Genomic DNA, 27002 nt, shown 5'->3' with positions numbered 1-27002 from the left:
TGGCTTCTCCATTTAGAGAGACTTTCTCCCTCCTTCAGCCTCTTTATTACTTTTCAAGTATCGTTTAAGTAGCAGATGTTTAAACACTTTTTTTTTTTTTGGGTCCGGTCGTGGGGCCTGAACTCTGGGCCTGGGTGCTGTCCCTCAGCTCTTCAGCTCAAGGCTAGCGCTCTACCACTTGAGCCACAGCGCCACTTCCGGCTTTTTTCTTTTTGCTTATGTGGTGCTGGGGAATCGAACCCAGGGCCTCAGGCATGCAAGGCAAGCGCTCTACCACTGAGCCACCTTCCCAGCCCCTGTTTAAACACTTTTTTAATCAGGGAAGCTCCGGAGTATAATTTCTGGATTTGGCAGGTGGTGGGCCTCCGAACCGCCGGTCAGCTAATAAACGTGCTCTGCATGTGTGACCTGTCCACTACCCAGCCTCTCGCTGGGCTTGAGGTGGGGGAGGTCTTCGTCTAATCAGTGGAAGTGGCCTAAGGGAAGGTGAAGGAAGGCATAGGGCACACCAGGTCCTACTCCGGAAGTGTGGGTGGAGGCTGTTCTGTGTGCTCCTCCACCAAACCAAGGTCAGTTTGCATTCTGGGTGCCGAGAAATGGAGACGTGAAAGAAGTGTTTGCCTTTTGGCTTGATTGGAAAAGCAAAGATGGAATCAATTAAGCGGAGCCAAATCTCGCCTCTCCACAGTGAAGTGTTCTGGCGGGCCGTGGCTGCGCTAGCTAGCCCGCGTGTGAGCCTGTTTGGGTTTAGGCTGCCAGGAGAGACAGGATTGAAAACAAAATGCCGTGTGCTGGCATTTAGCTATTCCCTCCAGAGTCTGAGCAGAGAGGAGCTGTCAAGAATGTGGGAAACACTCAGTTCTGAGTTCTAAACAATCATCCAAGAGATGAAACACAGTCAGCCTGAAACACAGAGCACATACTTTTTGTTTGTTTGTTTGGTGCCAGTTCTGGGGCTTGAACTCAGGGCCTCTTGCTCTCCCTTGACTTTATCATTCAAGCTGATGTTCTACCACCTGAGTCATGCCTCCAGTTTTGGCTTCTGGCTGGTTAACTAGAGATAAGAATCTTGCAGACTTTTCTTTCTTTTCTTTTTTTTTGGGGTGGGGGGTCTGGTCATAGGGCCTGAACTCTGGGCCTGGGCGCTGTCCCTCAGCTCTTCAGCTCAAGGCTAGCGCTCTACCACTTGAGCCACAGCGCCACTTCCGGCTTTTTTCTTTTTTCTTATGTGGTGCTGAGGAATCGAACCCAGGGGCTCATGCATGCAAGGCAAGCGCTCTACCACTGAGCCACCTTCCCAGCCCTTCTGCCCAGGCTGGCTTTGAATTGCGATCCCCAGATCTCAGCCTCCTGAGTAGCTGGGATGACAGGTGTGAGCCACAGGGCGACATAGGTCACATTTGACAAGGTTGACACCCTCATTTTTCCTAGACACCTGGACACCTCCTCCACCCTCAGCTCACTAGTGCATCTTGGTAAAAATAAATAGATATATAAAAAATAGAGTGATCTATAAACCAAGCTGGGGCTGAACCTTCTAGAAAAGGACAGACATCAAAGAGACCTCTGTGTGTGTGTGTGTGTGTGTGTGTGTGTGTGTGTGTGTGTGTGTGGTGAGGGTGTGTGCACGGTACGGGGTGTCCTGGGCCGGCCTGGGGACAGTCCTGCCCCTCCACCCCCTTCCAGGCTCCCCATCTTCTTTCCCACTCCAGCTAGTCTGATCTTCCCTTTGCCAATCCCCTTCCCACCACTGACACATTTTCCTTTTAAAAATAGCCTCTTATTGATTTGTCTTTTCTAAACCATAATTTATGTTGATGGGGGGGGATTTCAGAAAGCACAGGCAAGCAGAATGAGAATTCCAAAGTCACAAGCGGGTGTTAACTTTTGTTCACCCGCTCTCACGCCTCAGATACAGGGTGAGCGGATGTACCCATTTTTATGATTTGATTCCTTAGTCGTTTATTCAACATACGGCTTCCTAGACCCTTCACACTGCTGGGGCCGATGGTTCCCCTGGGGTCCCCTTCACCTTACCACCAAGGCTGGCTAGTATAGGGAGTTACTCTTCCCTCCCTCCACCTCCTCCCCTACCCCTCCCCATGGCGGCCAGGCCGGGGGGGGGGCACCCCTCTACTCTGGTCTCTTACGTTCTCAGACTTGGACTGGAGAACCATTCATTTTTAAAAGAACAAAACACATAAAATATGACAAGGACATTTTCTGTGACATTTCCAGCTTCAGCTATCACTGGCAAAATCCAACTTTGATACCTCTGGAGTTTAGTTTTACTTTTTAATAAGCAGAGGTGTTGTGGTTTTTTCCTCAAATCGCATCTAATCCTGGTTTGGTTTGTTGAATATGTTTTACCTTTTACTTTGTAACGTACTGTATGCTATGTTTTTACATATAGCAGCCATGTGATAGTTCATCACATAACTAAGTCTCAAACAATCCCCCATTGGATGAATTAGGTGGATTCCAATGTTTACGATTATAAACCAGGTTGAGACAAGCATTTGATAAATGCAAGCTTGGTCTAAAATTTCTGTTCCACCTTTCCAGTAAATTCCTTGATGTGAAATTAGAGGATTATATTGTAAGAATTACTAAACTCTTAATACATGTAACAAAAAAAATTCACAGATCCTACCACACAGCCACCATCTCTGATTGTTAGCAAAGACTAGATGAAATCATGTTTTTCAAGAGGAAATACATAAATCCTCAAACTTCACTAATAGTGCTTTTTAAAAATTTTATTTTTTGTGATAGGTTCTAGACCAGGCCTCATGCTTGTTAGGCAGATGCTCTACCCCTTGAGCCACTCAAGTCCTTCTAATTTTGGATACTTTTTGGGATGGCCTTGCACTTTTTACCTGGGCTGGCTTGGATCATGATCCTCCTATTTCTTCTTTGAGCATTTTAACCCTGGCTGGCCTCAAACCATGATCCTTCCGATCTCAGCCTCCTCTTAACTAGCAATACAGGCATAAACCACTTGCACCCAGCAGAAGAGTCTATTTTTTACAAGGCACATGTGCTTACACATACACCTGCAGAGAGGAAAGAATAGTTCCGAAATAAGCTCCTTGGGAATTTTCACAAAACATCACTTCTCTGTCTAACTTGGGTGGTTTCCCTGTGCTTTCGTGACTTGAGATGATGGGTGAGGCATTCATGGAAATGAAATCTACCTTGCTCACCACTTGACTTTGCAAATGTTGGATGCCTAACTTGGCCACGTTGCTTGCTTTCCAGAATGGACGTGCACAGCTCCAGAGGGATTCCTCTGCTCTTTCCCAGTTGTTGGGGGTGGCTCCCCAGCAAGTGGACCAGTAAGTTCCGGTCCACCCACGGGCCCAGCTCAGGGGAGCGCAGGGAGGGCCGCCAGGCTCTCCTTCCGGTCCATAAATTCACACGCCATCGGGAGCCCAGGCAGGAGAGGCTTCACACGCCCACTGAGAGGGTTTAGCTTCAACAATCTCTGAAAAGCTCAATCCACAAGTTGGGGCATGTCGGAGCTGAGTAGTTACTCCTCGGTTCCCCTGGTCAAGCTCCAGAGCTTTAGTACTCTCATTCACGTCTTCACTCACCTGGCATTTCGCTGACACCCTCTGCACACCGGGCTGGGCTTTTGTGACTGAGGATGGCCAGGGAGCCATCCGAGAGCCTGGGAAAGCTTCCGGGGATCAGGGACTCGGAGGCAGGGTGTTAAGGAGACGTGGAGTCTCAGCTGCACCTGCTGCAGCCGAGGAGAAGGAGGGCAAACACAGGTGGAGCTTGGGAGAGAAGTAGAGGATAAAGAAATGAATGCCGGGCCTGCAGGTGGGGTCACTTGAGAAGATAACACAGACGGAGAAGATCGTCAAGAGCTGAGGCAAGCGGACACCTGGCCTGCAGGCTTAGGAGGAGGAAGAAGCAGGAATGGATGGAGATAATTGGGAAAGGTGGCAAGAGAGGACAGCAAGGCGTCCCTGAAGTAGTGGGGGATGTGTCTCCTGAAGGAAGGTGACCCAGGAAGACAAAGACTGGGAGTGGAACACCTGGCTGGGAGACAGAGAGGGGACAGCTGACCTCAGTGACAGCAGCTTGGAGTAGTGGAGCGGAAGGCGGGGTCACACGGCATGCAGGGAGAAGACATTCTGACAGAAGGGGAGAGATCCCACCAGCTTCCCAGTGCTGGACTGACGCGGGGAGAGGGAGGGGTGAACTGCAGGGAATTGTGGGGCAGAGGCAGAGGCTGGTCATAAACGGCCTTGGGAGCCATGACAGAATATTGAGATGTGAGGGGAGAAACAGCTGGTGAGGTTTAGAAAGAGAGAAGGTATGGAGTGTCCCATTGTCCACAATGGGCCTGCAACTGCAGTCTTTCTAATCCACGAGGGGAAAAAAAATGCCACAACAGTGTCTCCACACCTGTGGGTCGCGTGGCCTTGTTCCTGCGGTTCAGAGAAGTCTCCTGCAGGTTTGGAGCTCATTTCTAATCTCTTACAGCAGTTCTTTGGGTTTTGTTGTTGTTAAGCTAATGGTGCTACAATAGAATGCATATTTGAGGAAAATTGGAAAATTCTTTCAAATCGATCTCATGAATTTTTAAAATTTTATCAGCATTTTCTTAGCTACATCTTGGGAAGTTGTTGTTGTTGTTTTGTTTTTCATAGTAAGATAAGCATTGTTGTCAGCCCTGTGAATTTGAGATGTACAATTTTACCCCGAATTTGGCCAGCAAAATTCAAAACAAGAATTATGATTCCCTGGACACATCTGGCTTGATACGTGCCATCTGGCACAATCTTAGTAACTCTTGATTGTTACTTTCTGTGCCATTTTCTCAACCTTTATTTGTTTTACATTATTCATTCAGCCTGGAAGGGAGCACTTAATGTTTATCAGAACACATTGTTGTTGTTGTTTTCCTGATTACCTTCCTTTGAACCACAGTACAGCTCACTCTTATTTTTGTCCTAAGAAGACCACAAAAATATTTTGAACTTAATCATTCTGGCTGTGATCTGTTGCTATAGAAGGAGTTTCACCATTAAATATGTGTCTTCTAAGGAAGCCCAGGAGGGTTTTTCATGTTGTACTGATTTCCATTGATGGTGGGAATGCAAATGTGTGCAATGGCTTTAGAGAGCACCCTGACAGCATCTTCTAGATCTGATAGTCCCAGGCAGGTACCAATCAGGAATGCATACAGATGTTCTCAAAAAGGACAATTAAGAGTGCTTCTGGTAACACTAATTCTGATCCCCAGTGGGGAATTACTCAGATATACATTGAGTGTGATGAGGTATACCCCCACGTCACAGTGATACTCAGCCCTAAGGGTGGATGGACGACAAGCCCCCACAAACATAGGCCTGAATCTCATAAAGCATGACATTGGGCCAAAGAAGCCAGATGTGGGAAAGTGCACATCTGTGTATGACTCTATGTAATGTTCAAAAAGAGGTGAAGTGATTCTGTGTCATTAGAGTCAGGCCAGTGGCTCCTGGGAGAGAGTTGGTGACGGAGTCAGAGCTGGGATGGCGTCTACCACCATGTCCCCATCTGGATGCTGGTTCCTCAGCTGCATTCACTCCAAGAAGACTCTTTGCCTTGTGCAATTTTGATTTATTTTTTCTTATATGTACTCTACTTCAATTATGAGGTCAGAGAAAAACCAATCCTGAAAAGGAAAAGGAAAACAAAACATCAGAACAATTTCTAAACATAGCAATAAAAGTAAATGAGATAAATTCATGCATAAAAGAAAAATGATCATAGAAACAGCAGCAGGAATGGGAGTGTAGCTCTAAGTGGTAAAGTGCTTACAAAGATGTGGGTTTGGTTCTTGGCACTGTGAAAATAAAAATAATACATAACTGTGTGTGTGTGTGTGTGTGTGAGAGAGAGAGAGAGAGAGGGAGAGAGAGAGAGAGAGAGAGAGACAGAGAGAGAGAGACAGAGAGAGAGAGAGAGAGAGAGAGAGAGAGAGAGAGAGAGAGAGAGAGAGAGAGAGAGAGAGACATGCACAGGAAAAAACTGTAATTTAACAGCCCAAAGAGCATGATATTTCATAGTCCCAGTTAAATTCTCCTGCCTGACTTGGGACTAAAGCATCTCCCCCAAACCCTCCATGGTGTCCACTTTGCTGATGCAGCTCTAGCAAGAACATGTAAAACTGGTCCGTTTCTGCAAGATGTCTCCATCGACTTCCCCAGTTATTTGTCAGCCGCCATCTTGCTTCTGACGCCCAGCTCTCTGAGTACTACTCACACCCACAGTTAACTAAGCCTGTTCCTCAACTCCTTGTTTTGTGCCTCAACATTCCATTTGCTTTCAGAATCTATGGCAGCCAGTAGGCTGAAGATGGCAAATTCCTGGAAGGCTTGAGTTATTCTTAATCTGTGACTCAAAAGTTCATGATGGATAACTGATGGATGGCTATCGTGAATTTTCGAGGCGGAGTTTGGTTGTTGTTGGTGTTGCTTTAGATGGTACTGAGGTGTGAACTCAGGCCTCATGCTTGCTAATCAGTGCTGTACCACAGAGCCACACTTCCAGGCCCCTCCTCCTTTTTTTGCACTGGTTAGTGTGTGTGTGTGTGTGTGTGTGTGTGTGTGTGTTGGTTGTGGGTCTTGAACTCTGGACCTGGGCTCTGTCCCTCAGCTCTTCAGCTCAAGCACTCTACCACTTGAACCATAGCACCACTTCCGGCTTTCTGGTGGAGATAAGAGTCTCATGGACTTTCCTGCCCAGGCTGGCTTTGAACCATAATCCTCAGATCTCAGCCTCCTGAGTAGCTAGGATTGCAGGCGTGAGCCACCAGCACCCGGCTGCACTGGTTATTTTTGAGATGGGGCATTAGCTTCCTAACCCGGCCAGGATCAACCTATTTTAGATTTGTCATTATAGCTGGAATAGAAGGCATGTGTCAATGCACCCAGCTCTTAATGGAGAAGGGGTCTCATGAGCCCTTCTGCTGGAGCTGGCCTCAAGCTATGAGCTCCATTCTCACTCTCTCAAGTTGCTAGGATTACAGGCATGAGCCACCAGTGCCCAGCTTCAGGTTCACTTTTGAATGACAGTCCTGGAGAAAGTTCTAAGGATGATACCACCCTTGGGACATATCTCCCCTTGAGAAGGACCTCTGTAAACCAGGGCCTGTGCAACCTGAATGCACGGCACCCCTAAGAGTTCCGGGGTCCTAGTTTTAGTTTTAGGCTTGGCTTCTTATTTGTAGTTTCCAACATGTTCTCATTTGACTCACCTGAGATTTCACTCCAGAGAACTGTGTCTGTGGCTTGGACACTCACTTCTCAACGTCCTATAAGATAAATCCCCTCCACTGAGGCCTGGGCGGTTGGGTTGGGTGAAGGTCCGTACTCTGCATGGGCCTTCTCCCAGGAGAGGAGGGCAGAGCCACCTTTGCCCAGCGGACTCTCAAGTCAAGAGTAGCATGCTCCAAACATCGACTCACATTGGATCAGCTCATGTTTTCTCATTATGAGCTTCAATCTCCTTCTAGAAGCCTGTTTCTCTGAACAGACTTAAAGATCCAAGCACACTCTGTGTTTAGTGTTTTAATCCCATCATTATTGAGTCTTTCCCAAGACCAAATAAGCCGAAATGATTCAGATCAGCATTGTTCATTGTGCTACGAGGTCTGACGGGCTTTGAGGTGTCCGTCAGTGTTCACATTTGGCACAATCATGCCTTATTCAGAAGAAGGAACTTTCCACATGGTTCGGAAGGCCAAAGGGACAACATTTGAGAGACCAGAAAAAACCATCAGCCTACAACTGATTGGAAATGCCTGGTCAGTCCTTTTTCCAATTTCTTGTTTTCTCTTGACTTATCTGAAACTTGACATCCTGGGGTCTACATATATTCCCTCCCCCCGCCCCCCATACACATATTTTGGAGGTAACTTTTGGTAGGCCTTAATGATTGAGGCAGTTTTGTTTATTAGCTAGAATCATGAACTTGTCATTTCTTTATTGGTCCAAAAGCATCAAATCATAGAGCTTAACCTAAACATTAGCTCTTGGAATTATACTAGTCTATTCATCAAATATTTGTTCAACACTTATCATGTGTCCAACCCAGTTCTGGGCGGTGAGAATACCACGGGGGAATAAGACGCAGCCTTTGCCCTCCAGGGTTGTAACAGGGAGCAGCTGTGCAAACAGCAGTTACAGCTGAGTGTGTAAAACCCATGCTGCAGCGTAGCAGGGCGCTGGGGCTGCATCTAGTGCTGAGGGATGGTTACAAACACAGTGACCCTGGCAGGGACAAGGGGCTGGGTGACCGAAGGGCAGGGCAGGAGTTATAAGAATAACACTCCAGTCTGGAATGTTCCAGAGCTGGGGATGGAAGAGGAGAAGGAGATGCCTGGCTAGGGAAGAAATACAGAGCCCGATGGGGACACGGAACTGAGGCCAGGAAGATAAGCAGGGCCCGAGAGGCCGTGCTATGCTTTTCAGAAATGTGCCCAAGAGAAGGGGGTTTTAGGCCATGGACCGTGCAGCTCCGAGCATAGTCAGAGGGGAGAGGAGATGGGCAGGAGCTGTGCCAGGTTGAGAATCAGGCTGGGGACCAGGGCTCCCGTTTCTTTGTGTGTATGAGGGTTTTCTTGTCCTTTGGGTGGGCAGGAGGGGCAGGAGGAGGTTGCTGCCTTTTATCTTGGTCTGGAAGCAGAAAAAAAATGAAAGAGGAAAATCTGATCGTGTCCATAAGAGAATTCTAGAAGTGCACTGTTTGGGGGGCAATTGTAAGAGAAAATGGAGCAAGAAATAGCTGCAGGACTTCCAGTGGCCTGGCCCGCCGGCCACGCAGAGGCTGAAACAAGAGGCCAGCCTGGGCGGGGCGGAGGACGTTCGCTGGGCAGTGTGCCCGTGAGAAGTGGGAACAGCCGGTGCAGCTACTAGCTACTCAGACCGGGGACACTGAGCAGAGCGGAGACGGCAGGGCATTGCCTTGGGTTCGAAAGCCACACAAAAATACCAAGACACAGGCCAGCCCCTCAGGACTGGGCTCCCTTTCAACTCTTCAAGGGAGCTGTAGGAATAAATGGGCAAATGGAATAGAACCTATCGTGTTGGGAAATGACCCTAAATTTTAGGAGAAGCAGGAGAAGAGCTCAGAGGTTCAGACCTAGTTCAGAGTTTGGTCCAAGTGTCCGTCATCTTTGGTTATAATTTAATACTAAAACCTGAGTCTCCCAAGCACATAAATTCATCTGATCCTGCGCAGTGCTTTGGCTGCCTCCTCCAGGCGCTGTTATTTTTCCAGGCTGGTCTAAATTTTCCCGCTTTTTGGAAACACTGGCGATTCTGCGGCCTTCGAGAACATCTTACATTAAAGCCAGTCACGCTGAGTTATGTTTTTTCCATCAACCAAACCTTTTTACCAAATTGCCCATGGCTGAAACTATTTTCTGATAGATAAATATTTTCAGAGTTCCACTGTCAAGCCCAGTTTAGAAATGTCAAATTTCTAATGACTGCAACCCATCGGTGCCTTTCCTCTTAGGGCAATTTAGGTTTTGTTTTTCCAAAGCAAGAAGTAATCTGGGGTTAGGAGAATAGAGACTCCCTATTAAAATCACATTAGAGTAGAGAGCAACAATGGCTTCTTTGTGATAATTTATTATTACTCAGAGAATGAATATCTAGATACTCTTTCATTTTATAATTTATATTTATTCTTTCACCCAATCTAGCTCAAGTACCCAAGGCTCATCATGGATAACACGATTGTGAGTTTTAGGACATCTCTTTTCAGAAATTTGAAAAATACTTATTTGTTTGGTAGAGCTTAAAGAAAGAGCTGGGGCTGAGAATGTGGCTCAGTGGTAGAGTGCTTGCCTAGCATGCACAAAGCCCTGGGTTCGATTCCTCAGCACCACATACACAGAAAAAGCCAGAAGTGGCACTGTGACTCAAGTAGTAGAGTGTAGCCTTGAGCCAAAGAAGCTCAGGGACAGTGCCCAGCCCTGAGTTCAAGCCCCAGGACTGGCAAAAAAAAAAAAAAAAAAAAAAAAAAGAGCTGGAAAATATTTTCTGTCAGTAAGGCCAGTCCAGGCATTCTGAAACTCAAGATAAAGTTGAGCACAAGCTGAGCACACCTGTAATCCTAGCTACTTAGGAGGCTGAGATCTGAGGGTCCAAGTTCAAAGCCAGCCTGAGCAGGAAAGACCATGAGACTCCTATCTCCAATAAACCACTAGAAAACTGGAAGTGGTGCTGTAGCTCAAGTGGTAGAGCGCTCGCCTTGAGCTGAAGAGCTGAGGGACAGCGCCCAGGCCCAGAGTATCAAGCCCCATGACTGACAAAAAAAAAAAAAAAAAAAAAAAAAAAAAGTTGAGCACAAAGGAAAACCCCTATCTTGTAGGAGTGCCAAATTCTAGCTTCTTGTTTGTTTCCAAATACATTTGTGTAACTCTTTCCACCCAAGCAGCCCCCCAGAAGCCACATTTTCTGAGTCTGATTTTGTTTTCAATTGTCATATAATTATTGTACATATGTGTGGACTACAGGGTCAAATCTTAGCATATCTGGCAGCTCAACCACTTGCTTTGGTTAGTGAGGCAAGCACCCCAACCTTCAAGTCATTTAAAAATAAACATACTAGATGTGGAGGCTCAAGCTGGTGTGAACAAAAAAGTTCACAAGAATCCATCTCAACTAACTGACGAGCACCATACTGCCTACCTATAGTCCCAGCTATTGGGGAAGCACGATGGCTGGGTGCAGTGGCTGAGTCTGTCACCCCAGTGGCACAGGGAAACACCAACAGGAGGGTGGAAGTCTATGCTGGCCTGGGCATAGAGTGAGCCTTGCCTTGAAAGTAATCAACACAAGTGGGCTGGAGGCATGGCTCTCGCGGCAGAGTTCCTGCCTCGTGGGGCCCTGAGTTCAACCCCAGTCCCCAACACCAAAATCCACAGACGAGTATCGCCCTCCTGGCTCTTCAACATCCCCGCAGCTGGTGTGCAAGCAGGATTTACCACGCCACCCAGGCTCCACTCAGCCGGCAAACAGCGGTGTGACATTGAGCATGACATGACGAAATGATGGCAGGGGAAGGCCAGAGGCGTCCGGGAGGAGGGGAGGGAGGATAGGGGACCGCAGTAGAAGGCAGCGTTCGTGTGTGTGCTGGGTGGGGAGCTGTTTGGGCTGTGTTTGAAGTGGAAGATGACTACTACACCTCCAGGGGTTTACACTCACTACTCCCCATGGCTGGAGCGAGGACATTCCTCACCTGGGAAGAGATGCCGGTTCAGGAGCATGGAAGATGCACCACGCTCAGCTGCTCCACCACGCTCAGCTGCTCCACCACGCTCAGCTGCTCCACCATGCTCAGCTGCTCCACCACGCTCAGCTGCTCCACCACGCTCAGCTGCTCCACCGTGCTCAGCTGCTCCACCGTGCTCAGCTGCTCCACCACGCTCAGCTGCTCCACCACGCTCAGCTGCTCCACCACGCTCAGCTGTTCCACCACGCTCAGCTGCTCCACCATGCTCAGCTACTCCAGCACACTCAGCTACTCTACCATGCTCAGCTGCTCCACCATGCTCAGCTACTCCACCACGCTCAGCTGCTCCACCACGCTCAGCTGCTCCACCATGCTCAGCTACTCCACCATGTTCAGCTGTTCCATCATGCTCAGCTACTCCACCATGCTCAGCTGCTCCACCACGCTCAGCTGCTCCACCATGCTCAGCTGCTCCACCACGCTCAGCTGTTCCACCATGCTCAGCTACTCTACCACGCTCAGCCACTCCACCATGCTCAGCTGTTCCACCACACTCAGCTACTCCACCATATTCAGCTGTTCCATCATGCTCAGCTGCTCCACCATGCTCAGCCACTCCACCATGCTCAGCTACTCTACCACGCTCAGCTACTCCACCATGCTCAGCCACTCCACCACGCTCAGCTGTTCCACCACGCTCAGCTGCTCCACCATGCTCAGCTGCTCCACCATGTTCAGCTGTTCCATCATGCTCAGCTGCTCCACCATGCTCAGCTACTCCAGCACACTCAGCTACTCTACCACACTCAGCTACTCCACCATGCTCAGCCACTCCACCACGCTCAGCTGTTCCACCACGCTCAGCTGCTCCACCATGCTCAACTGCTCCACCATGCTCAGCTGCTCCACCATGCTCAGCTGCTCCACCACACTCAGCTGCTCCACCACACTCAGCTGCTCCACCGTGCTCAGCTGCTCCACCACGCTCAGCTGCTCCACCATGCTCAGCTGTTCCACCACGCTCAGCTGCTCCACCATGCTCAGCTACTCCAGCACACTCAGCTACTCTACCATGCTCAGCTACTCCACCATGCTCAGCTACTCCACCATGCTCAGCTGTTCCACCACACTCAGCTACTCCACCATGCTCAGCTGCTCCACCATGCTCAGCTACTCCAGCACACTCAGCTACTCTACCATGCTCAGCTACTCCACCATGCTCAGCCACTCCACCACGCTCAGCTGCTCCACCACGCTCAGCTGCTCCACCATGCTCAGCTGCTCCACCATGCTCAGCTACTCCACCATGTTCAGCTGTTCCATCATGCTCAGCTACTCCACCATGCTCAGCTGCTCCACCACGCTCAGCTGCTCCACCATGCTCAGCTGCTCCACCATGCTCAGCTGTTCCACCATGCTCAGCTACTCTACCACGCTCAGCCACTCCACCATGCTTAGCTGTTCCACCACACTCAGCTACTCCACCTGTTCAGCTGTTCCATCATGCTCAGCTGCTCCACCATGCTCAGCCACTCCACCATGCTCAGCTACTCTACCACGCTCAGCTACTCCACCATGCTCAGCCACTCCACCACGCTCAGCTGTTCCACCACGCTCAGCTGCTCCACCATGCTCAGCTGCTCCACCATGTTCAGCTGTTCCATCATGCTCAGCTGCTCCACCATGCTCAGCTACTCCAGCACACTCAGCTACTCTACCACGCTCAGCTACTCCACCATGCTCAGCCACTCCACCACGCTCAGCTGTTCCACCACGCTCAGCTGCTCCACCATGCTCAACTGCTCCACCATGCTCAGCTGCTCCACCATGTTCAGCTGCTCCACCACACTCAGCTGCTCCACCACACTCAGCTGCTCCACTGTGCTCAGCTGTTCCACCACACTCAGCTACTCCACCATGTTCAGCTGTTCCATCATGCTCAGCTGCTCCACCATGCTCAGCTACTCCAGCACACTCAGCTACTCTACCACGCTCAGCTACTCCACCATGCTCAGCTACTCCACCATGCTCAGCTGTTCCACCACGCTCAGCTGCTCCACCATGCTCAGCTGCTCCACCATGCTCAGCTGCTCCACCATGCTCAGCTGCTCCACCACGCTCAGCTGCTCCACCATGCTCAGCTGCTCCACCACGCTCAGCTGTCAATTCCTGGAAGTTATTAGAATCAACATCTTTTGTGAAAACCAACAGACTGGACTCTGGACTGGGCTGTGAAAGCAGATGAAGGAAACGGGGGGGGGGGGAGGAGGGGAGGGGAGGATGGGGCAGGGGGGTTGGAGACAGAGAGAGGGGGGGGCTTGGGAAGAAGACAGCCATCTACCTGATGTCAGCATCGGCCTGAGGCCCGGAGCTGATGCTCCCCAGAATCTGGAGAAGAACCCCGCTGGCCGACCCCCTCACCTTGGAACTGCACTCTGCAGAACTGGGAGACACTAAATGTGTGTCATTTTAAGCCCTCAGACCATAGTCCTCTAACAGACTATTGTTACGGCGCCTCTAACAAATGAACCCGCTCTCTCCTTTGGAGAGAAATTCTGCTTGATATCCCAGCATTTCTTAGTGAATCATCCCAGATTCCTGGTTCTGCGTATTTACAGATGTTGTAGAAATAGCACTTCTGTGTGTGAAGCAGAGATGGCACTGATAGAAGATCTCAGCACGGTTCTAGTTGGTGGCTGGAATGTTCGGGTACTTTATCATGGATGCTCCCTTACTGCAAACTTGAGTGAGTTCCACTGAGAGTAGGATGTTAGCGTTGAAGCCATTCCTCTCGTTCTCCGTCACAAGTTTTCCGCAAGAGGTTACAAAGCGACGGGCGTGGTTGAGGAGTGTGTTGGAGCGGGGGCGTGTTTTGAGTGGGTGTTCGCCCCACTGGCTTCGTTCCTCCCGTGTTTTGTTTCCACACCCACTCTGACTTATTGGGCTCATGTTAAATAAATAAAATACACACCCAGCATTGGATTTAAGATTTTGTGCCAGCCGTTAAAAATAACTCAACTGTAGGCAGAGGGGTGACCACAGGAAGTGATTCACTTCCTCTGGTCAGCTTCTCCTGCACCTTCCAACCCCGGAGAAAGGCGGAGAGCAGATGCTGTGCAGGTGTCTCGGTGGCTGGTGCTGCCCCAGCCCTTGTCTGCTGACAAGGATTTCACAGTCACTAGTGAGCTGTGACTCGATCCAAGGGTCTGGTCCTCCTCTCCCCTCCCCTCCCCTGCCCTCCCCTCCCTTCCCTCTTCCCTCCTCTCCCCTCCCCTCCCTTCTTCTTCCCCTTCGTCTTCCCCTTCCCTTCCCTTTCCCTTTCCTTCCCCTTCTATCCCTTCCCCTTTCCTCCCCCTCCTCTCCCCTCCCCACCTCTTTCCTCTCGCCTCTCTTTTTCTTTGGTGCTGGTACTAGGGTCAGGATGCTAATCTTGAGCTTTTTGGCTCAAGGCTAGCATTCTACCACTTGAGCCACACCTTCACTTCCAGCTTTTTGGTGGTTAATTGGAGGTAAGGATCCCATAGACTTTCCTGCCCAGGCTGGCTTTGAACCATAATCCTCAGCCTCTTGAGTAGCTAGGATGACAGGCGTGAGCCACCGGCGCCTGGCCATGTCTTTCTCATTTTTATTTTCAGTAAAGGCGGTCAGACGCTCTTGTTGTTAGTGAATCTTTAAGCCTTGAGTGAGGAAAGAAAAATGGAAATATGTGAATAAAAATTTTCAAACATGACCGAAGGGAGGTTTGAAAACAAGGTGAATTACAAAAAAAAAAAAAAAAAGAAAGGAAAGTAAATGAACAATCAAATCACAATTTAAAAAGTCCATCAGGGGCTCGCAGGATTTAAAGAATACATTTCTCTCCCAATATGTCCAGACTCGGAGGATGGCGGAGGAATGAGGAGCCTTGTGGCAGCCCAGCTCAGCTCTGGGAGACGGTCCGTGGGACTGCGGGCACCCGGCCGTCTAGCTGGGCCGCCGTCCATCCTAACTGAGCTGCCACGTGGGGGGCGGGGGGCACTGTGGAACTATGGGAAATCCCTGTACCTTCCTCTCCGTTCTGCTGAGGAGTGCTGTAAAAAAAATGAAGTCTATTAACATTTCAAAAAATTACATGAATTAACCAAGCAATCAAATACCAACCCTTAGGCTTCAAAAATTGCTTAAGATGCTTTGGGAAAATAATTTTTTTAAAGGTAAAGAATTAAAATGAAAGGGTATTTTTGGGGGGTCAGTATACAAAGTCCGGGGAGGGGCAGGGATGGTTTGCGGTGGTGATCTGCATTTTGGTCAAGGAGGAGTCTGAGATGGGAATTCCAACCAGAGGCTGGTGGGAGAGCTCTGGCGCGGCAGGAAAGTCAGGAGACAGCCCGTGGCACTGTGAATCCCAGAGTTCCAGGCCTGCTCTTATTCCTTGCCAGCCTCCCTCACTCCTCACAGTTAGGACTCAGAATCCAGATCTTTCCTTGGAGCCCCATCTTTTCGCTCAGGCCCCTTCACTCAGTGCCATCGTCTGCTACCTGGAAAACTCAACTCTTCTCATAAAGGGACACCACACTCCCCTTCCTTGGCCATGAGGGCAGGAAGCCCCCATGGGAAAAGGTTCAGAGACACTGAATGCCTAATTGAACTCAAGACACCTCACCAATCATCCCTCAAGTCAGACTACCGACCTCAGCCTTTTCTCTCAGGTTCAAACGATGCCTCTGGCTGCAGGATTGAGCATGTCTCCTTGGTGGAAGCAAAGCTTTGGAGAAAGGCTGTGGTGGATGGGGGCGAAGAGGATGGAGAAAGAAGGGGAGAAGGTGGAAGCAAGTGAAATTACAGATTGGTGAATCGTGTGTGTGGTTGTTCCAACAAAAATACTTTTGTCTGAAGGCTGCAGGATGCCAAGGAGATGATAGAAATTAGTTGATTGGCCTCTGACATAAAGGTTTCTGTGAAGACCAGGGCAAATCTCTAGCTCATTTTATTATTGTGTTATAAACTAGCTGTATCCTCTCTTTCTATCTCTGCATTTGTCTCCATGTCTCTGGGACAGCGCTAACTCTTTCTGTCTCTATTTATGTTTCTCCCTCTCTCTAGCTCTCTGTCTCTTTCTGTGTGTGTGTGTGGGGGGGGGGGTAATCCATACTAGGGCTTGAACTCAGGGCTTCATGTTCTTGTTTGTCTTTTCTGCTCCATGTTGGCACTGTACAACTTGAGCCATATCCCATGTCTGGCTTTTTTGGTGGTTAATTGGAGTGTCTCACAGACTTTCCTGCCTGGTATGAATTTGAACCGTGATCCTCAGACCTCAGCCTTCTGAGTAGCTAGGCTTACAGGCAGGAGTCATCAGCACCTAGCTCCTGTCTCTTGTCTTTTTATTTTTGTTTCTCCCTTGCTTCTCCTTCTCACCCTTCCATCTGTCCTTCCCTTCTCTATCTCTTTGTTTCTCCCTCTTGATGGTACCAATTCTATATCTCTCCTGGTCTCTATACTGCTATCCTTGTTTTTCCTTCTCTCCTTCCTTCACACATTCACTGCCCCCTCTACCCATCACCTTATCCACCACACACACACACACACACACACACACACACACACACACACACACACACACACACACACAAGCCCTCTGCAGATTTCCTACTGCCTCAGAGCTCACCACCCGCTAGATCCCAGGAATGCTTTGTGACCCAGCGCAAACATCTGTGAAAAGCACTTTGAGCTCCTGGAGGACAATGTATTAAGGGAATCTTAAAAAAAAAAAAAAAAGTATCCTGCTTAGAATGTAGAAGCATGCATGCCCAAGATGGCCCATTCCAAGCTCATGACTTCAACATCGTTTTTCTTATGATACCATTCCATAAGTTAAATCCTAAAACAAGCCCTGGAGTTTCAATATTGGACAAACTCTTCGCAATAGAAGTGCATCTAATTCTAATTCACAATAACCTAGCAAAATTCCTCAATAGTAAACAAAGCATGTATGTGGCCCATTTGCCAAAGTTTAAACCCACTGAAAACCCAGGACGAGTGTTGGAGAGGGGAGTAGCCATGCTCCTGAGAAGATGAGACTATCTCAGGATGCCGGTGGCATGATCTGCATACCCCAGAGGACCGCAGAGGACCACGGGAGCCTCTGTGTGCCCCGCAGAGGAGGGCAGAGGAATTTTGCTTGTGTAATTAGGCGGTGTAAGGTGATCTTGCCACCGCCGCCGCTGCCCCTGGCTGGTGAATGCCTTCCAGATTTCACCCCCATCTCTTCTGTCTAGACTCTACGTTGCTATTTTTTCCCCTTCCTTGCTTAAAACAGACTCCAATATAAAATGCCAAAAACAGAAGTTTTGTCCCTCTTTCTCATAAAGATGTGGGACAGAGCTTGCTTTGCCAGATGAGCCGGGGCCCCCAGACTTTCATAAGACACGTGTCGTCTGAAGCTGACATTAAAGATTGTCCAGGCGTTGCACAGGGTCATGCACACATTTTTTTTAAAAATATGGTTTTCATTAAGACAGGGAGTATTTCTAGTGTGGTACAGCTATGTGCAGAGGTGGGGGACGGGTTGGGAGGGGAGGAGGCTGGGAAGGAAGGACTGAGACTTGAGTTTCCAAACAAGGCTGCTGGTGATGCTGAGCTTGACCCGTGAGTGGTCTGATCAAATGGCTTTGCTTGTTTATGCATTTATTTATTTATCTGTGCCAGTACTGGGATTTGAACTCAGGGCCTGGGTACTGTTCTTTAGCTTTTTCTGTGAATGTTGGGGGCTGTACCCCTTAAGCCACAGTGCCACTTCTGGCTTTTTGCAGCTTAATTGGAGATAAAAGTCTCACAGACTTTCCTGCCTAAGCTGGCTTCAAACTTTGGTCCTCAGGTCTCAGCCTCTAGAGTAGCTAGGATTACAGGCATGAACCACTAGTCTCCAGCTTCAAATGCCTTTTGAAGAATCAAGGGACTTGTCACTCAATTACCAGGGATGTGCTATTATGTGTATTTAGTCATTCAAGCCAAAATAGGGAAGAAATTCTTATAGCACAAATTTTCTTTATGAATTTAAAGAATTCATATATTATTCTGCTCTTAGACAAGGAAGTTCTCCATTATGTCTCTGATCGAAACAGAAGGAAAGCATGAGTACAAATTAATTTATTTAACTTTCCTAATAAAACAAGAGCCTAAAAAAGCCAGTCAGGCAGCTGAAGGCCAGTGTGGTTTGACCCGCAAGGATGGGTGAATTTGTATTTTAGTCTCTTAAATCTGTTTTGATTAATCACATCTAAAACTTCTATAGGCTTAAAGGAGCTGTAGTCTCTTTGTTTCCACCCTCCTATTTAACTAGTTGCTTCTCTATGAGATCAATAAATAAAAATCGCAATATAAATGAATACACTCTTAAAAAAACAAATGATGGAAAAGCAAGATGGGCGCCAGTGGCTCACGCCTGTAATCCTAGCTACTCAGGAACGTGAGATCTAAAGATCACCGTCTGAAGCCAGCCCAGGCAATAAAAAGTCCATGAGACTCTTATCTCCAATAAACTATTCAGAAAAAGCTGGAAGTGGCACCATGCTCCAGTGGTAGAGCAGTAGCCTTGAGCACAAAGAGGCTCATTGACAGTGCTTGGGCCCTGAGTTCAAGCTCCAGGACTGGCAAACACAAAAACAAACAGTCTCAGGATTGGGCACAGGTGAGAAGGGAGAGGGTGAATATGGTTGGTGTAGTTTATCTATATGAAATTGCTTTAAGAAGAGGGAGCTGGATGGGGAGAGTGACAGAAGGGCTGAGGATATATTGTTTGTACATATGGCAATGTCACAGGAAATCTCCTGTGTACAACTAACGCATGCTAATATTTTTTTAACTAACAGGATAGAAAAGTAACATTTGAAGGAAAGGATAGATAACATAAAATTGCATTTATTGAATATAACCAACAAAATAGCATCTTCTCAGAAAGTTGGAGATGGATTTCAGTTTCCATCAAAACAGGAATAGGGAATACACTTTATGAAAATAAGCTTTAAATAATTAAATGATAATCAATTCAAATCCCTCAGCTGGGTGCTGGTGTCGTAGGCCTGTAATCCTAGCTACTTAGGAGGCTGAGCCTGAGGATTGCAGCTTGAATCCAGCCCAGGCAGGAAAGTCCATGAGACTCTTGTCTCCAACAAACTTCTTAGAAAAAGACAGGAGTCTCTCTGTGGCTCAAGTGGTAGAGCAGTATCCTTGAGCAAAAGTAGCTCAGGGATAGAGTGCAGGCCCAGAGTTTCAGGCCAAGGACTTGTAATTGATCAATAATTAATTCAAATACCTCTGTATATTTTCATTTTCTTCTCCTGCCTCTATTTAATTTTAACCATGATATCCATGAGCCTGCTAGCAGGACATTTGAAGTCTGAGAACCCTGTTGTCGTTTGCATCAGAGCTCTTCAGGGGCTAATGCTGGCCTTCTGAAAATGCACAGAACCCTCCTGTGGTAGAGAAACTCAGGGCTGGCGTGGGCACGTTGTCCATTGTTACTGGGAAGAATCAGCTGTACTTGGATTGTCTTGAGGGTTGATGAGTACCATTTGAGCTGGAGCCAGTGATCCGATAGTAATTTGTACATCGCTCCACTCGAAAGTAACCCAGAGAGCCTGAGTGATTGAGAAGGGTGAGCACGGAGAGGATTTTGGAAAGTCCTCACACTGAGAGAAAGGGGAGGGAATTATAACTGTGGCCTGGCTCAGGGAGGAAGCGAGGAGGAGCTGGCAGTGTATGTGTGTGTGTGGGGGGGGGGGTGCAGAGCAGGCAGGGAAGCTGGGGTGGGGACCCGAACAGGCCATGGAGGGGTGAGGGCCACCAGAGTGTTATATGTGAGTACAGAGCTGTCATGATCAAGCTCCTTACTTCATTCAATTAACACATACTAACAGCAAAACAAAACTGAACTAAACCCAAACATGTAAGATGGAAAGAAAAAAGAGGAGCTTGAAATAATCTCTGGGAGATGGAGGTTTTTTGTTTTTTTTTTTGTTTTTTTTTTGTGGGCCAAGACAGTCTGGAGAAGGTTCCATAACAAATCTCACTGTTGAATGTCCAACCAATTTTCTTTGCTTCTTTCTTCTTTTGTGCAGGTCCTGGGGTTTGAACTCAGGGCTGGGGCTCTACCACTTGAGTTACAGATTCACTTCTGGTTTTTTGGTGATTCATTGGAGATTAGAATCTCAGACTTTCCTGCCTGAGCTGGCTTTGAATTGTGATCCTCGGGTCTCAGCCTCCGGAGTAGCTAGGATTACAGGTATGAGCCACCAGTGTCTAGCATAACCAATTTTCTTAACAGTGTTAGACCCAGAGTTATCTCTTCTTAAAGACATAAACTCAGAGGTATTGCTAACTTTTTACTAAGGATAAACAAAATTACCCTGACATTATGCAACTTGGGCTGAATTCTCAATTCTTGACTCAATAATAAACATACCACAAATCCAAGTATGTGTAAATAACGTCAAATGCATTTTATTCTTTCAGTCCTGCTTTAAATGTATTTGAGATTTTCTTTTCAAGGGCTGGGAACCGAAAGCCCAGGGCCTTGTACAAGTTTGCCCCAGAGCCCTATGCCCAATCTCTGTGTGGGCTTGCATTTTCTGGTTAGGACAATAATGAATGTTTCTCCACCACGAAGTTCAACTTTAATCTATGAATTTGTATTTCAAGACTTGTCCAAATTTAATCCAGCTCACTTATACTGTGACCATGTGTTTATGGGTTTTTAGCATTTGAATGAATGGGGAGGGCTGTCTGTTGCATTGCATTTAGCAGTTTCCCCAGACAGGTGTAGTTTGAGTCTACTTAACAGTAAATGACTTTGCAGATGGTACCACATCTTATTTCCATCTGGGTTGCCTCTGGGAGGGGCAGTGGGTCTTGTGATATGTATCTCCCCCTCTCAGAGAACCACAGATCTCTGGATGGTCCTGTCCTCCGTGCTCTCTGCTCACCTGTGCCGTGTGGGCCCTTACACCTGTGCATTCTGGGTCTGAGGAGGGTGGCTTCTTTAGCTGGTGCCTTACCCCTATGAATAGAGAGAGAATGCCATGACCAGACACCCTTGCCAGACCATGTACAAGGGGCCCACCTTGCTTCCTGATGTCAGGAGAGACTTCCCGTGCAGATAAAAACTCTCCAATGGCTGGGCACTTCTGGCTCATGCTACTTGGGAAGCTGAGATGTGAGGATTGTGGTTCAAAGCCAGTATGGGCAGGAAAGTCTGTGAGACTCTTACTAATTAATGACCAGAAAACCTAAAGCAAAGCTGTGGCTGAAAGTGATAGAGTACTAGCCTTGAGCAAAAAGAAGAAGAAGAAGAAAAAAAAAAGCTCAGGGACAGTGTCCAGGCCCTGAGTTCAAACCCATGACTGACAAAACAAAAACAGGCAACAATGGATTCTGGATTCACTGTATTTCTCTAGCTCCTATTTCACATAGACTTTCTGTACATTTGGGAGTGGCTGCCCTAGTTCTTCCCATCCATTTCTTTTTTTAATAAGGAAGGCAGTTTCCAGGTCACTTGCAGCAGTGCAGGATACGTTCGGAGCATTTTGTGAGACTCTGGACTCTTTCAGATGAACAAATGCCTTTAGAAGCAGCACATCTGGTTTTGTGTTTCTTTGCATTGGGCTCTGCCTGGGGTCCCCAGTAAAGGATCTTCTACAGTGACTCCATTAAGCTTTGTTTTTCTTCAAGTATTTGCACTTTTTTTTTTTTGACAGTATAGACATTGAACTTTGTGTCTCACATTTGCTAGGCAGGTGCCTACCACTTAGCCACACCTCCAGCCCTTTATCGGGCTGGTTATTTTCAAGGTAAGGTCTTGTTTTATCCCCCTGCTAGTCTGGGCCCACATCCTCCTACTTGTGTTTCTCTATAACATGGGAGATGGGCAGGTGGGTGTAGCTGCACCCTGCCACTGTTTGAGATGAAGTCTTGAGAACTTCTATGCCTGAGGCTGGCCTCAATCCCCCAATCCCTGCCTCTCAAGTAGCTGGGACTACAGGCTGCAGCCACCCGACCTCCTCTGGGAAATCTCCCCCAAAGGCTTTACTGCTTATACTGAACGTGATACTCACAGATTCTTCTGAAAGTGGGGAGCCATTCTGGCCAAACTCAGACCAAGGAGACTTGGTCCCATACCCAGCCTCTGATGTGTCTATTTAGAAGAAGAAGAAGAAGAAATAAAACCCCAGGAAAATTTCCTGATGGATTTAGCTGTAACATAACCTAGAGCTCTCTCCACAAGTACAAGCCGGTGCCCACTCTGCCAAGCACGTGGTCATGGAAGACCTCTGCAGAGCTGCCTCCAGGCACCTCTGCCAATGCGGGAATGGCAGCTACGGGCAAGACCTGCCACCAGCCTGGGGTCGAATTCTGCACATTGGGATCCCCCCCCCCCGCCCCTTCTTTCTTCTGTTCACATGGGAAGCACAAGGCTGGGGTTGTTTTCAGAATACGAGTAGTTTTCATTTAAATTATTCAAAAGTTGTATTTGGCTGGATGTCGACTTTCGTTCATTCTTCAGCTGGGATCCTTTCCAAGTATTGTTTGAAGAAAAAAAAAAGAGGTCCAGTGACTTTGGTGGTGGTGGAATATAACTACTTTGAAGATGGCCACCAGCTGCCGGCTCAACAGGGCTGGTGTGGTTTGAGTGATGCGATTAGCAGTGGTACTGGGGAGTGACGGGCATGGGGCCTGGGGGGTGGGGTGGGGAGGAAAGTGGGGTCGGGGACTTATCCTGGGGACAGAATATCATAGACACTGGGCAGCTTTTATCTCAATTGCCAAGCGCAATGGTCAGCAAAGTCTACCTATTCATTAGCAATTCAGCACTCAGTGGCAGGTCCTGAAGAAATGCACACAGGAAACCCACCTCTCACAGTCAGCATCGGGGAGAAAAGTTCACGTTTTTCTTTTCTTTGGAACTGGGCGGCATGGTGGGGTCCTCTTCCTGCGGTGACGGTTTGGAATCCTGCGATGACTGGGGCTAGACTCGAGAAAGAACCCTGAAGCAGATGGATGAATGGAGTTAACACAAAGTAGTTGTGAATCCTTCACTTAGATCAACTTTGAAGGGAATATAATGTATGCATACTTAGAGACAGACAGACAGACAGAGATGAGAATTCACACAGATTGCCTTATGTTATCTTTGTCTTCAGTATATTTTAATCCAAGCCAAAGAAGATCGGATTTAATTCGTCTCAACTCCATTTAGAAAACATTTATTCAATACCTCCCATGTGCCAGCTTCTGAGAGTCCCAAGACAAACAAGGCAGAAACCCACGTTCAGGACCCGCCGGGCTGGCAGGAGACGGAGACAAACCTCATGTCTACCGCATGCTCGGCTCTCTAAGGGAAGAGCGAGCATGGGCCAGGAGCAGTGGGAGCCCTGGCCTGCACACATTGCAGTTCGTGAAGCTTCCTTCCGCTGTCTGTCTGTCTGTCTGTCTGTCTGTCTGGCCTTCACAGGCAGCGAGCCGGGGCTCGCTGCCGGCTGCGGCCTGTTTCAGGGCCATCCAGGAGTGGGATGGGGCTTCACCATCCGACCCCCTGCTCTTCTTCCTCAGTTTCTTCTGCTCTCTTCGGTTATAATTCATGTTGAGGAGCTGCCAGGAAGGGACAGAATCATCGGACGGTGGGTGAGGAGCGGGCCTATCCCCTACTTTCCTTGGGGGTGGAGGTTTGGGGGCCTGTGACGGTTACCATCTTCTTCGTCACCAGCTGCCTCCGCAGCCAGGCTGTCATCGGGCGAGGCCTTCGAGTTTCTCAAAGTCCAGAGGACTCTCTGGTTTTTCTGGGTTTCTGATCGCCTGGGCTTTGTCCATTCCTGGGTCAGGAGCACAGGCTCCGCCCTCTGTCAGGCAGCCAGGCACCGCCCTCTGTCAGGCGGTCAGGCTCCGCCTCACGGCAGGCAGCCAGGCTCCGCCCCCAGCAGGCAGCCAGGCTCCGCCCCCGACAGGCAGGCAGGCTCCGCCCCCGACAGGCAGGCAGGCTCCGCCCCCGACAGGCGGGCAGGCTCCGCCCCCGACAGGCAGGCAGGCTCCGCCCCCGACAGGCAGGCAGGCTCCGCCCCCAACAGGCAGTCTGGCTCTGCAAGGACACTCACTGCAGGGTAAGATTCTGACAGGGATGACCCAAGTCTTGTCCTGGTGGGCGGTGCTTCTTTTAGATCCATCAAGCGTGGACTTCAGACAAGGACTGGAGTTTATCTAAAAAGTAATCCCAGGAGGCCGAGGCTGGGGTGGGGCCAAGTGGCCGCGTGGGAGTGGCCTTGTGTAGCGCTGGACAGGCAGGCTCGCCCCCTGGGCCCGTCAGAGCGGGGCCTGGGAGGATGGAGAGCCGGGACGGTGACCCAGCCCTGCTGCTCTCATCGCACTGAGAGTTGCACCTGGAGGCAGCCAATCCCTGCACTGCTGGGCTGCCCGGCCTTCTTCAGAGAAGCCAGGCACATGGCTGAGGACAGGGCGAAGCAGTCAGCCTGTGAAGGACGGCTCACCGGCCGTGAGCTCAGGGTCAGCCCAGACAGGGCAGCGAGCCAGCCCGGGGTCGTATTTAGGCGGCAGCAGGTGAGCTGGGTTGCATGGAGTCCTACTGAGCTTTAGGAAGTGACACCCCAAACAAACCAATCCATAGCCCTTTGTCCGATGGATTCTTTCCATTGCTGCCGAGTGTCACCAAAAAGGGAGATGGTGGGAGCTAGAGTCTGAATCGCCTGAGGATTTGTGTAAGAAGATGAGGTGTGACAAATTAAAATTCCAATCTGGTAGTGGCTCAGGCCTGTCATCCTAGCTACTCAGGAGTCGGAGATGGGAGGATTGCAGTACAAAGCCAGCCCAGGCAGAAAACTCCAGTTATCGCCCATTAACCAGCCAGGAAGTCGGAAGTAGAGCTGTGGCTCAAGTGGTAGAGTGCTATCCTTGACCAGATAAAGCTCAGGGACAGTGCCTAGGTCTTGAATTCAAAACCCATTAAACACACACGCACACACACACACACACACACACACACACACACATCACACATCACATTTACACTCAACTTGCAGGAGACCCAACTAGCTCTATAAAGGATTTTCAGACTTTTTAAAAAAATATTTTGATGGTGGTTCTGGGGTTCATGCTTGCTAGGCAGGTACTCTACCCCTTGAGGCCCCAGCCCAGGAGTTATAAATCTTAGTCACACTATACAGTTCATCTGCAGAGAAAGATCACTGTCTCTGTGACTTTAAGTTTCCTTTTCTGCTCCAACTTCTGGTTAGCAAGAAAAATATCAGCTTATGGTCCAAGCTTTTAATTCAATCTGAGAAACTGTCTCTTTAGGCTGGGCTGGCTCTCCCACAGATAAAATGATCTGTAGCTCCCTGCGCCTTGGCTCCTCCCAGGATGTCACCAGTCACGTGGGGTTGCTGGGGGCTGCTGCAGTGTTTTTCAAACTCTCCATGGTGCAAAACCAGTTTATTGCTTACTTTAACATTTCTAGTATGTTGCTAATGGATATTTTGTAAGCTCTAAGAAAAATAAGTTACCACAGAAAAATGAAATGAAGAAAGATGTGCAGAATCTGGGCTCAAATATTTGTTATTGGGTTGAGCAGACATAAAAACCACATTGTCAGCTTGCTATAGATGTTTCTCCCAGGCTGCCTCTCTGTGTCTGGGCACATCTTGTCACGCGTGATAATGACTTTCGCCAGCTGGTGAGGTTCCAGGGACCACACTGGAAGCAGTTCTGCCTCTGGGAGAGCTTGAGGCCCTTGGCCCCAATGGGCTTGGCTGTCTGGGGACTGGCCTCTGCTCTGCTTTAGACCTGTCCTGTTGCTTGTGCCTGAGCCCGTGGCTGGAGGAGCTCGTCTGAAGCTGCCTTGCCTCTGCCATGCATCTGCCTTGCCTCCAGTGCGGGCCACAGCCTTAGGTCCAGAGGTTTGACTGTAATCCGACCCCATTGCAGCAGCCCCCGGGGGAGGGGAGGGGGGCGTATCACCTCCAGATCCCCCTCTGCTCCCCCTCCTCTAACTCTGGCTTGGTCTTTGTTAGGGGGTTTGGTGCCCACAGTGTTGGTCTCACCTGCCCAGCATCTTTGGGGAGAAGCCTGGGAAGACAATGGGGACCAAGAGGTTCTTCCTCCCTGATCTTCCATGGGTCCCCAGGAGGAGCGGGCAACCCCCCTCCCCTCCCCACCCTCCCCAGTCCAGCAGTGAGCAGGGCTCTCTCTCTTCCACACCTCGAAGCCCCCTCAGCAGGCTGCTCTGACAGTGCACTCCCACCCCCCACAGGCAGGAGACAACCTCAAGCCTAGAAGGGCAAGAAAGTGCTGGCTGCAGCCCACTGGTCAGGTGGTGCAAGGAGAATTCAGAGGCAGGTGGACCCAGCCCAGTGACCGGATGTCATGTTTAGAACCTGATGTAGAGGGTAGGGCCTGGGAATGGCCCTCAGGGGGCCGTGGGGCGTCAACATGACCCTGGATGACTCATTAGCTAGGGTGCAAGTGAAGGACAGGACCCAAGTTCTTGGTGAGGTTCAGCCTCCTTGGCAGACAATGGAGCAGGATGGGCATTGCTGTCTCTGGGTCGTGGGGAGGCATGGAGCTGGGACAGGAATGACACCAGGCTCATGGCTGCGAAGGAGACAGCCAGAAGAAGACTGTGAGTAGGGAAGGGTGGTGAGCTGGGATGGGTGTGTGGATCTACTCACTGCCACGGTGGAGGTGGGAAGTTTGTTTTGCCAAAGGGGCCAGGATGGAGA

General features: G+C 49.1%; 2 protein-coding genes across 6 annotated transcripts in view; both read left to right on the top strand.

The window, feature by feature from the left end:
* The window catches only part of Erg (ETS transcription factor ERG), a 236736-nt gene that overhangs the window by 27970 nt on the left and 181764 nt on the right, over positions 1–27002 (top strand). The gene's annotated exons all lie outside the window — the stretch shown is intronic.
* Positions 11510–13482, top strand: LOC138831893 (uncharacterized). The gene is made up of 2 exons (XM_070028900.1): positions 11510–12645; positions 12741–13482. Exons 1-2 carry the CDS (start codon positions 11510–11512, stop codon positions 13480–13482), a joined length of 1878 nt encoding a protein of 625 aa, XP_069885001.1.

This window comes from Dipodomys merriami, unplaced genomic scaffold, assembly GCF_024711535.1.
Source record: "Dipodomys merriami isolate MVZ:Mamm:240054 unplaced genomic scaffold, mDipMer1.0.p SCAF_2, whole genome shotgun sequence".
Taxonomy (NCBI): Eukaryota; Metazoa; Chordata; class Mammalia; order Rodentia; family Heteromyidae; genus Dipodomys; species Dipodomys merriami.
The sequence above is the reverse complement of the archived record's forward strand: the minus strand, read 5'-3'. Positions and strand labels throughout refer to the sequence as shown.

Bases quoted from the DNA above. Each gene is read 5' to 3' on its own strand.
- LOC138831893 (XM_070028900.1), top strand. From the start codon at position 11,510: ATGCTCAGCTACTCCAGCACACTCAGCTACTCTACCATGCTCAGCTGC. The intron at 12,646-12,740 runs GCTCAGCTGTTC...CCACCTGTTCAG, and splicing joins ATGCTCAGCTGCTCCACCAT to CTGTTCCATCATGCTCAGCT.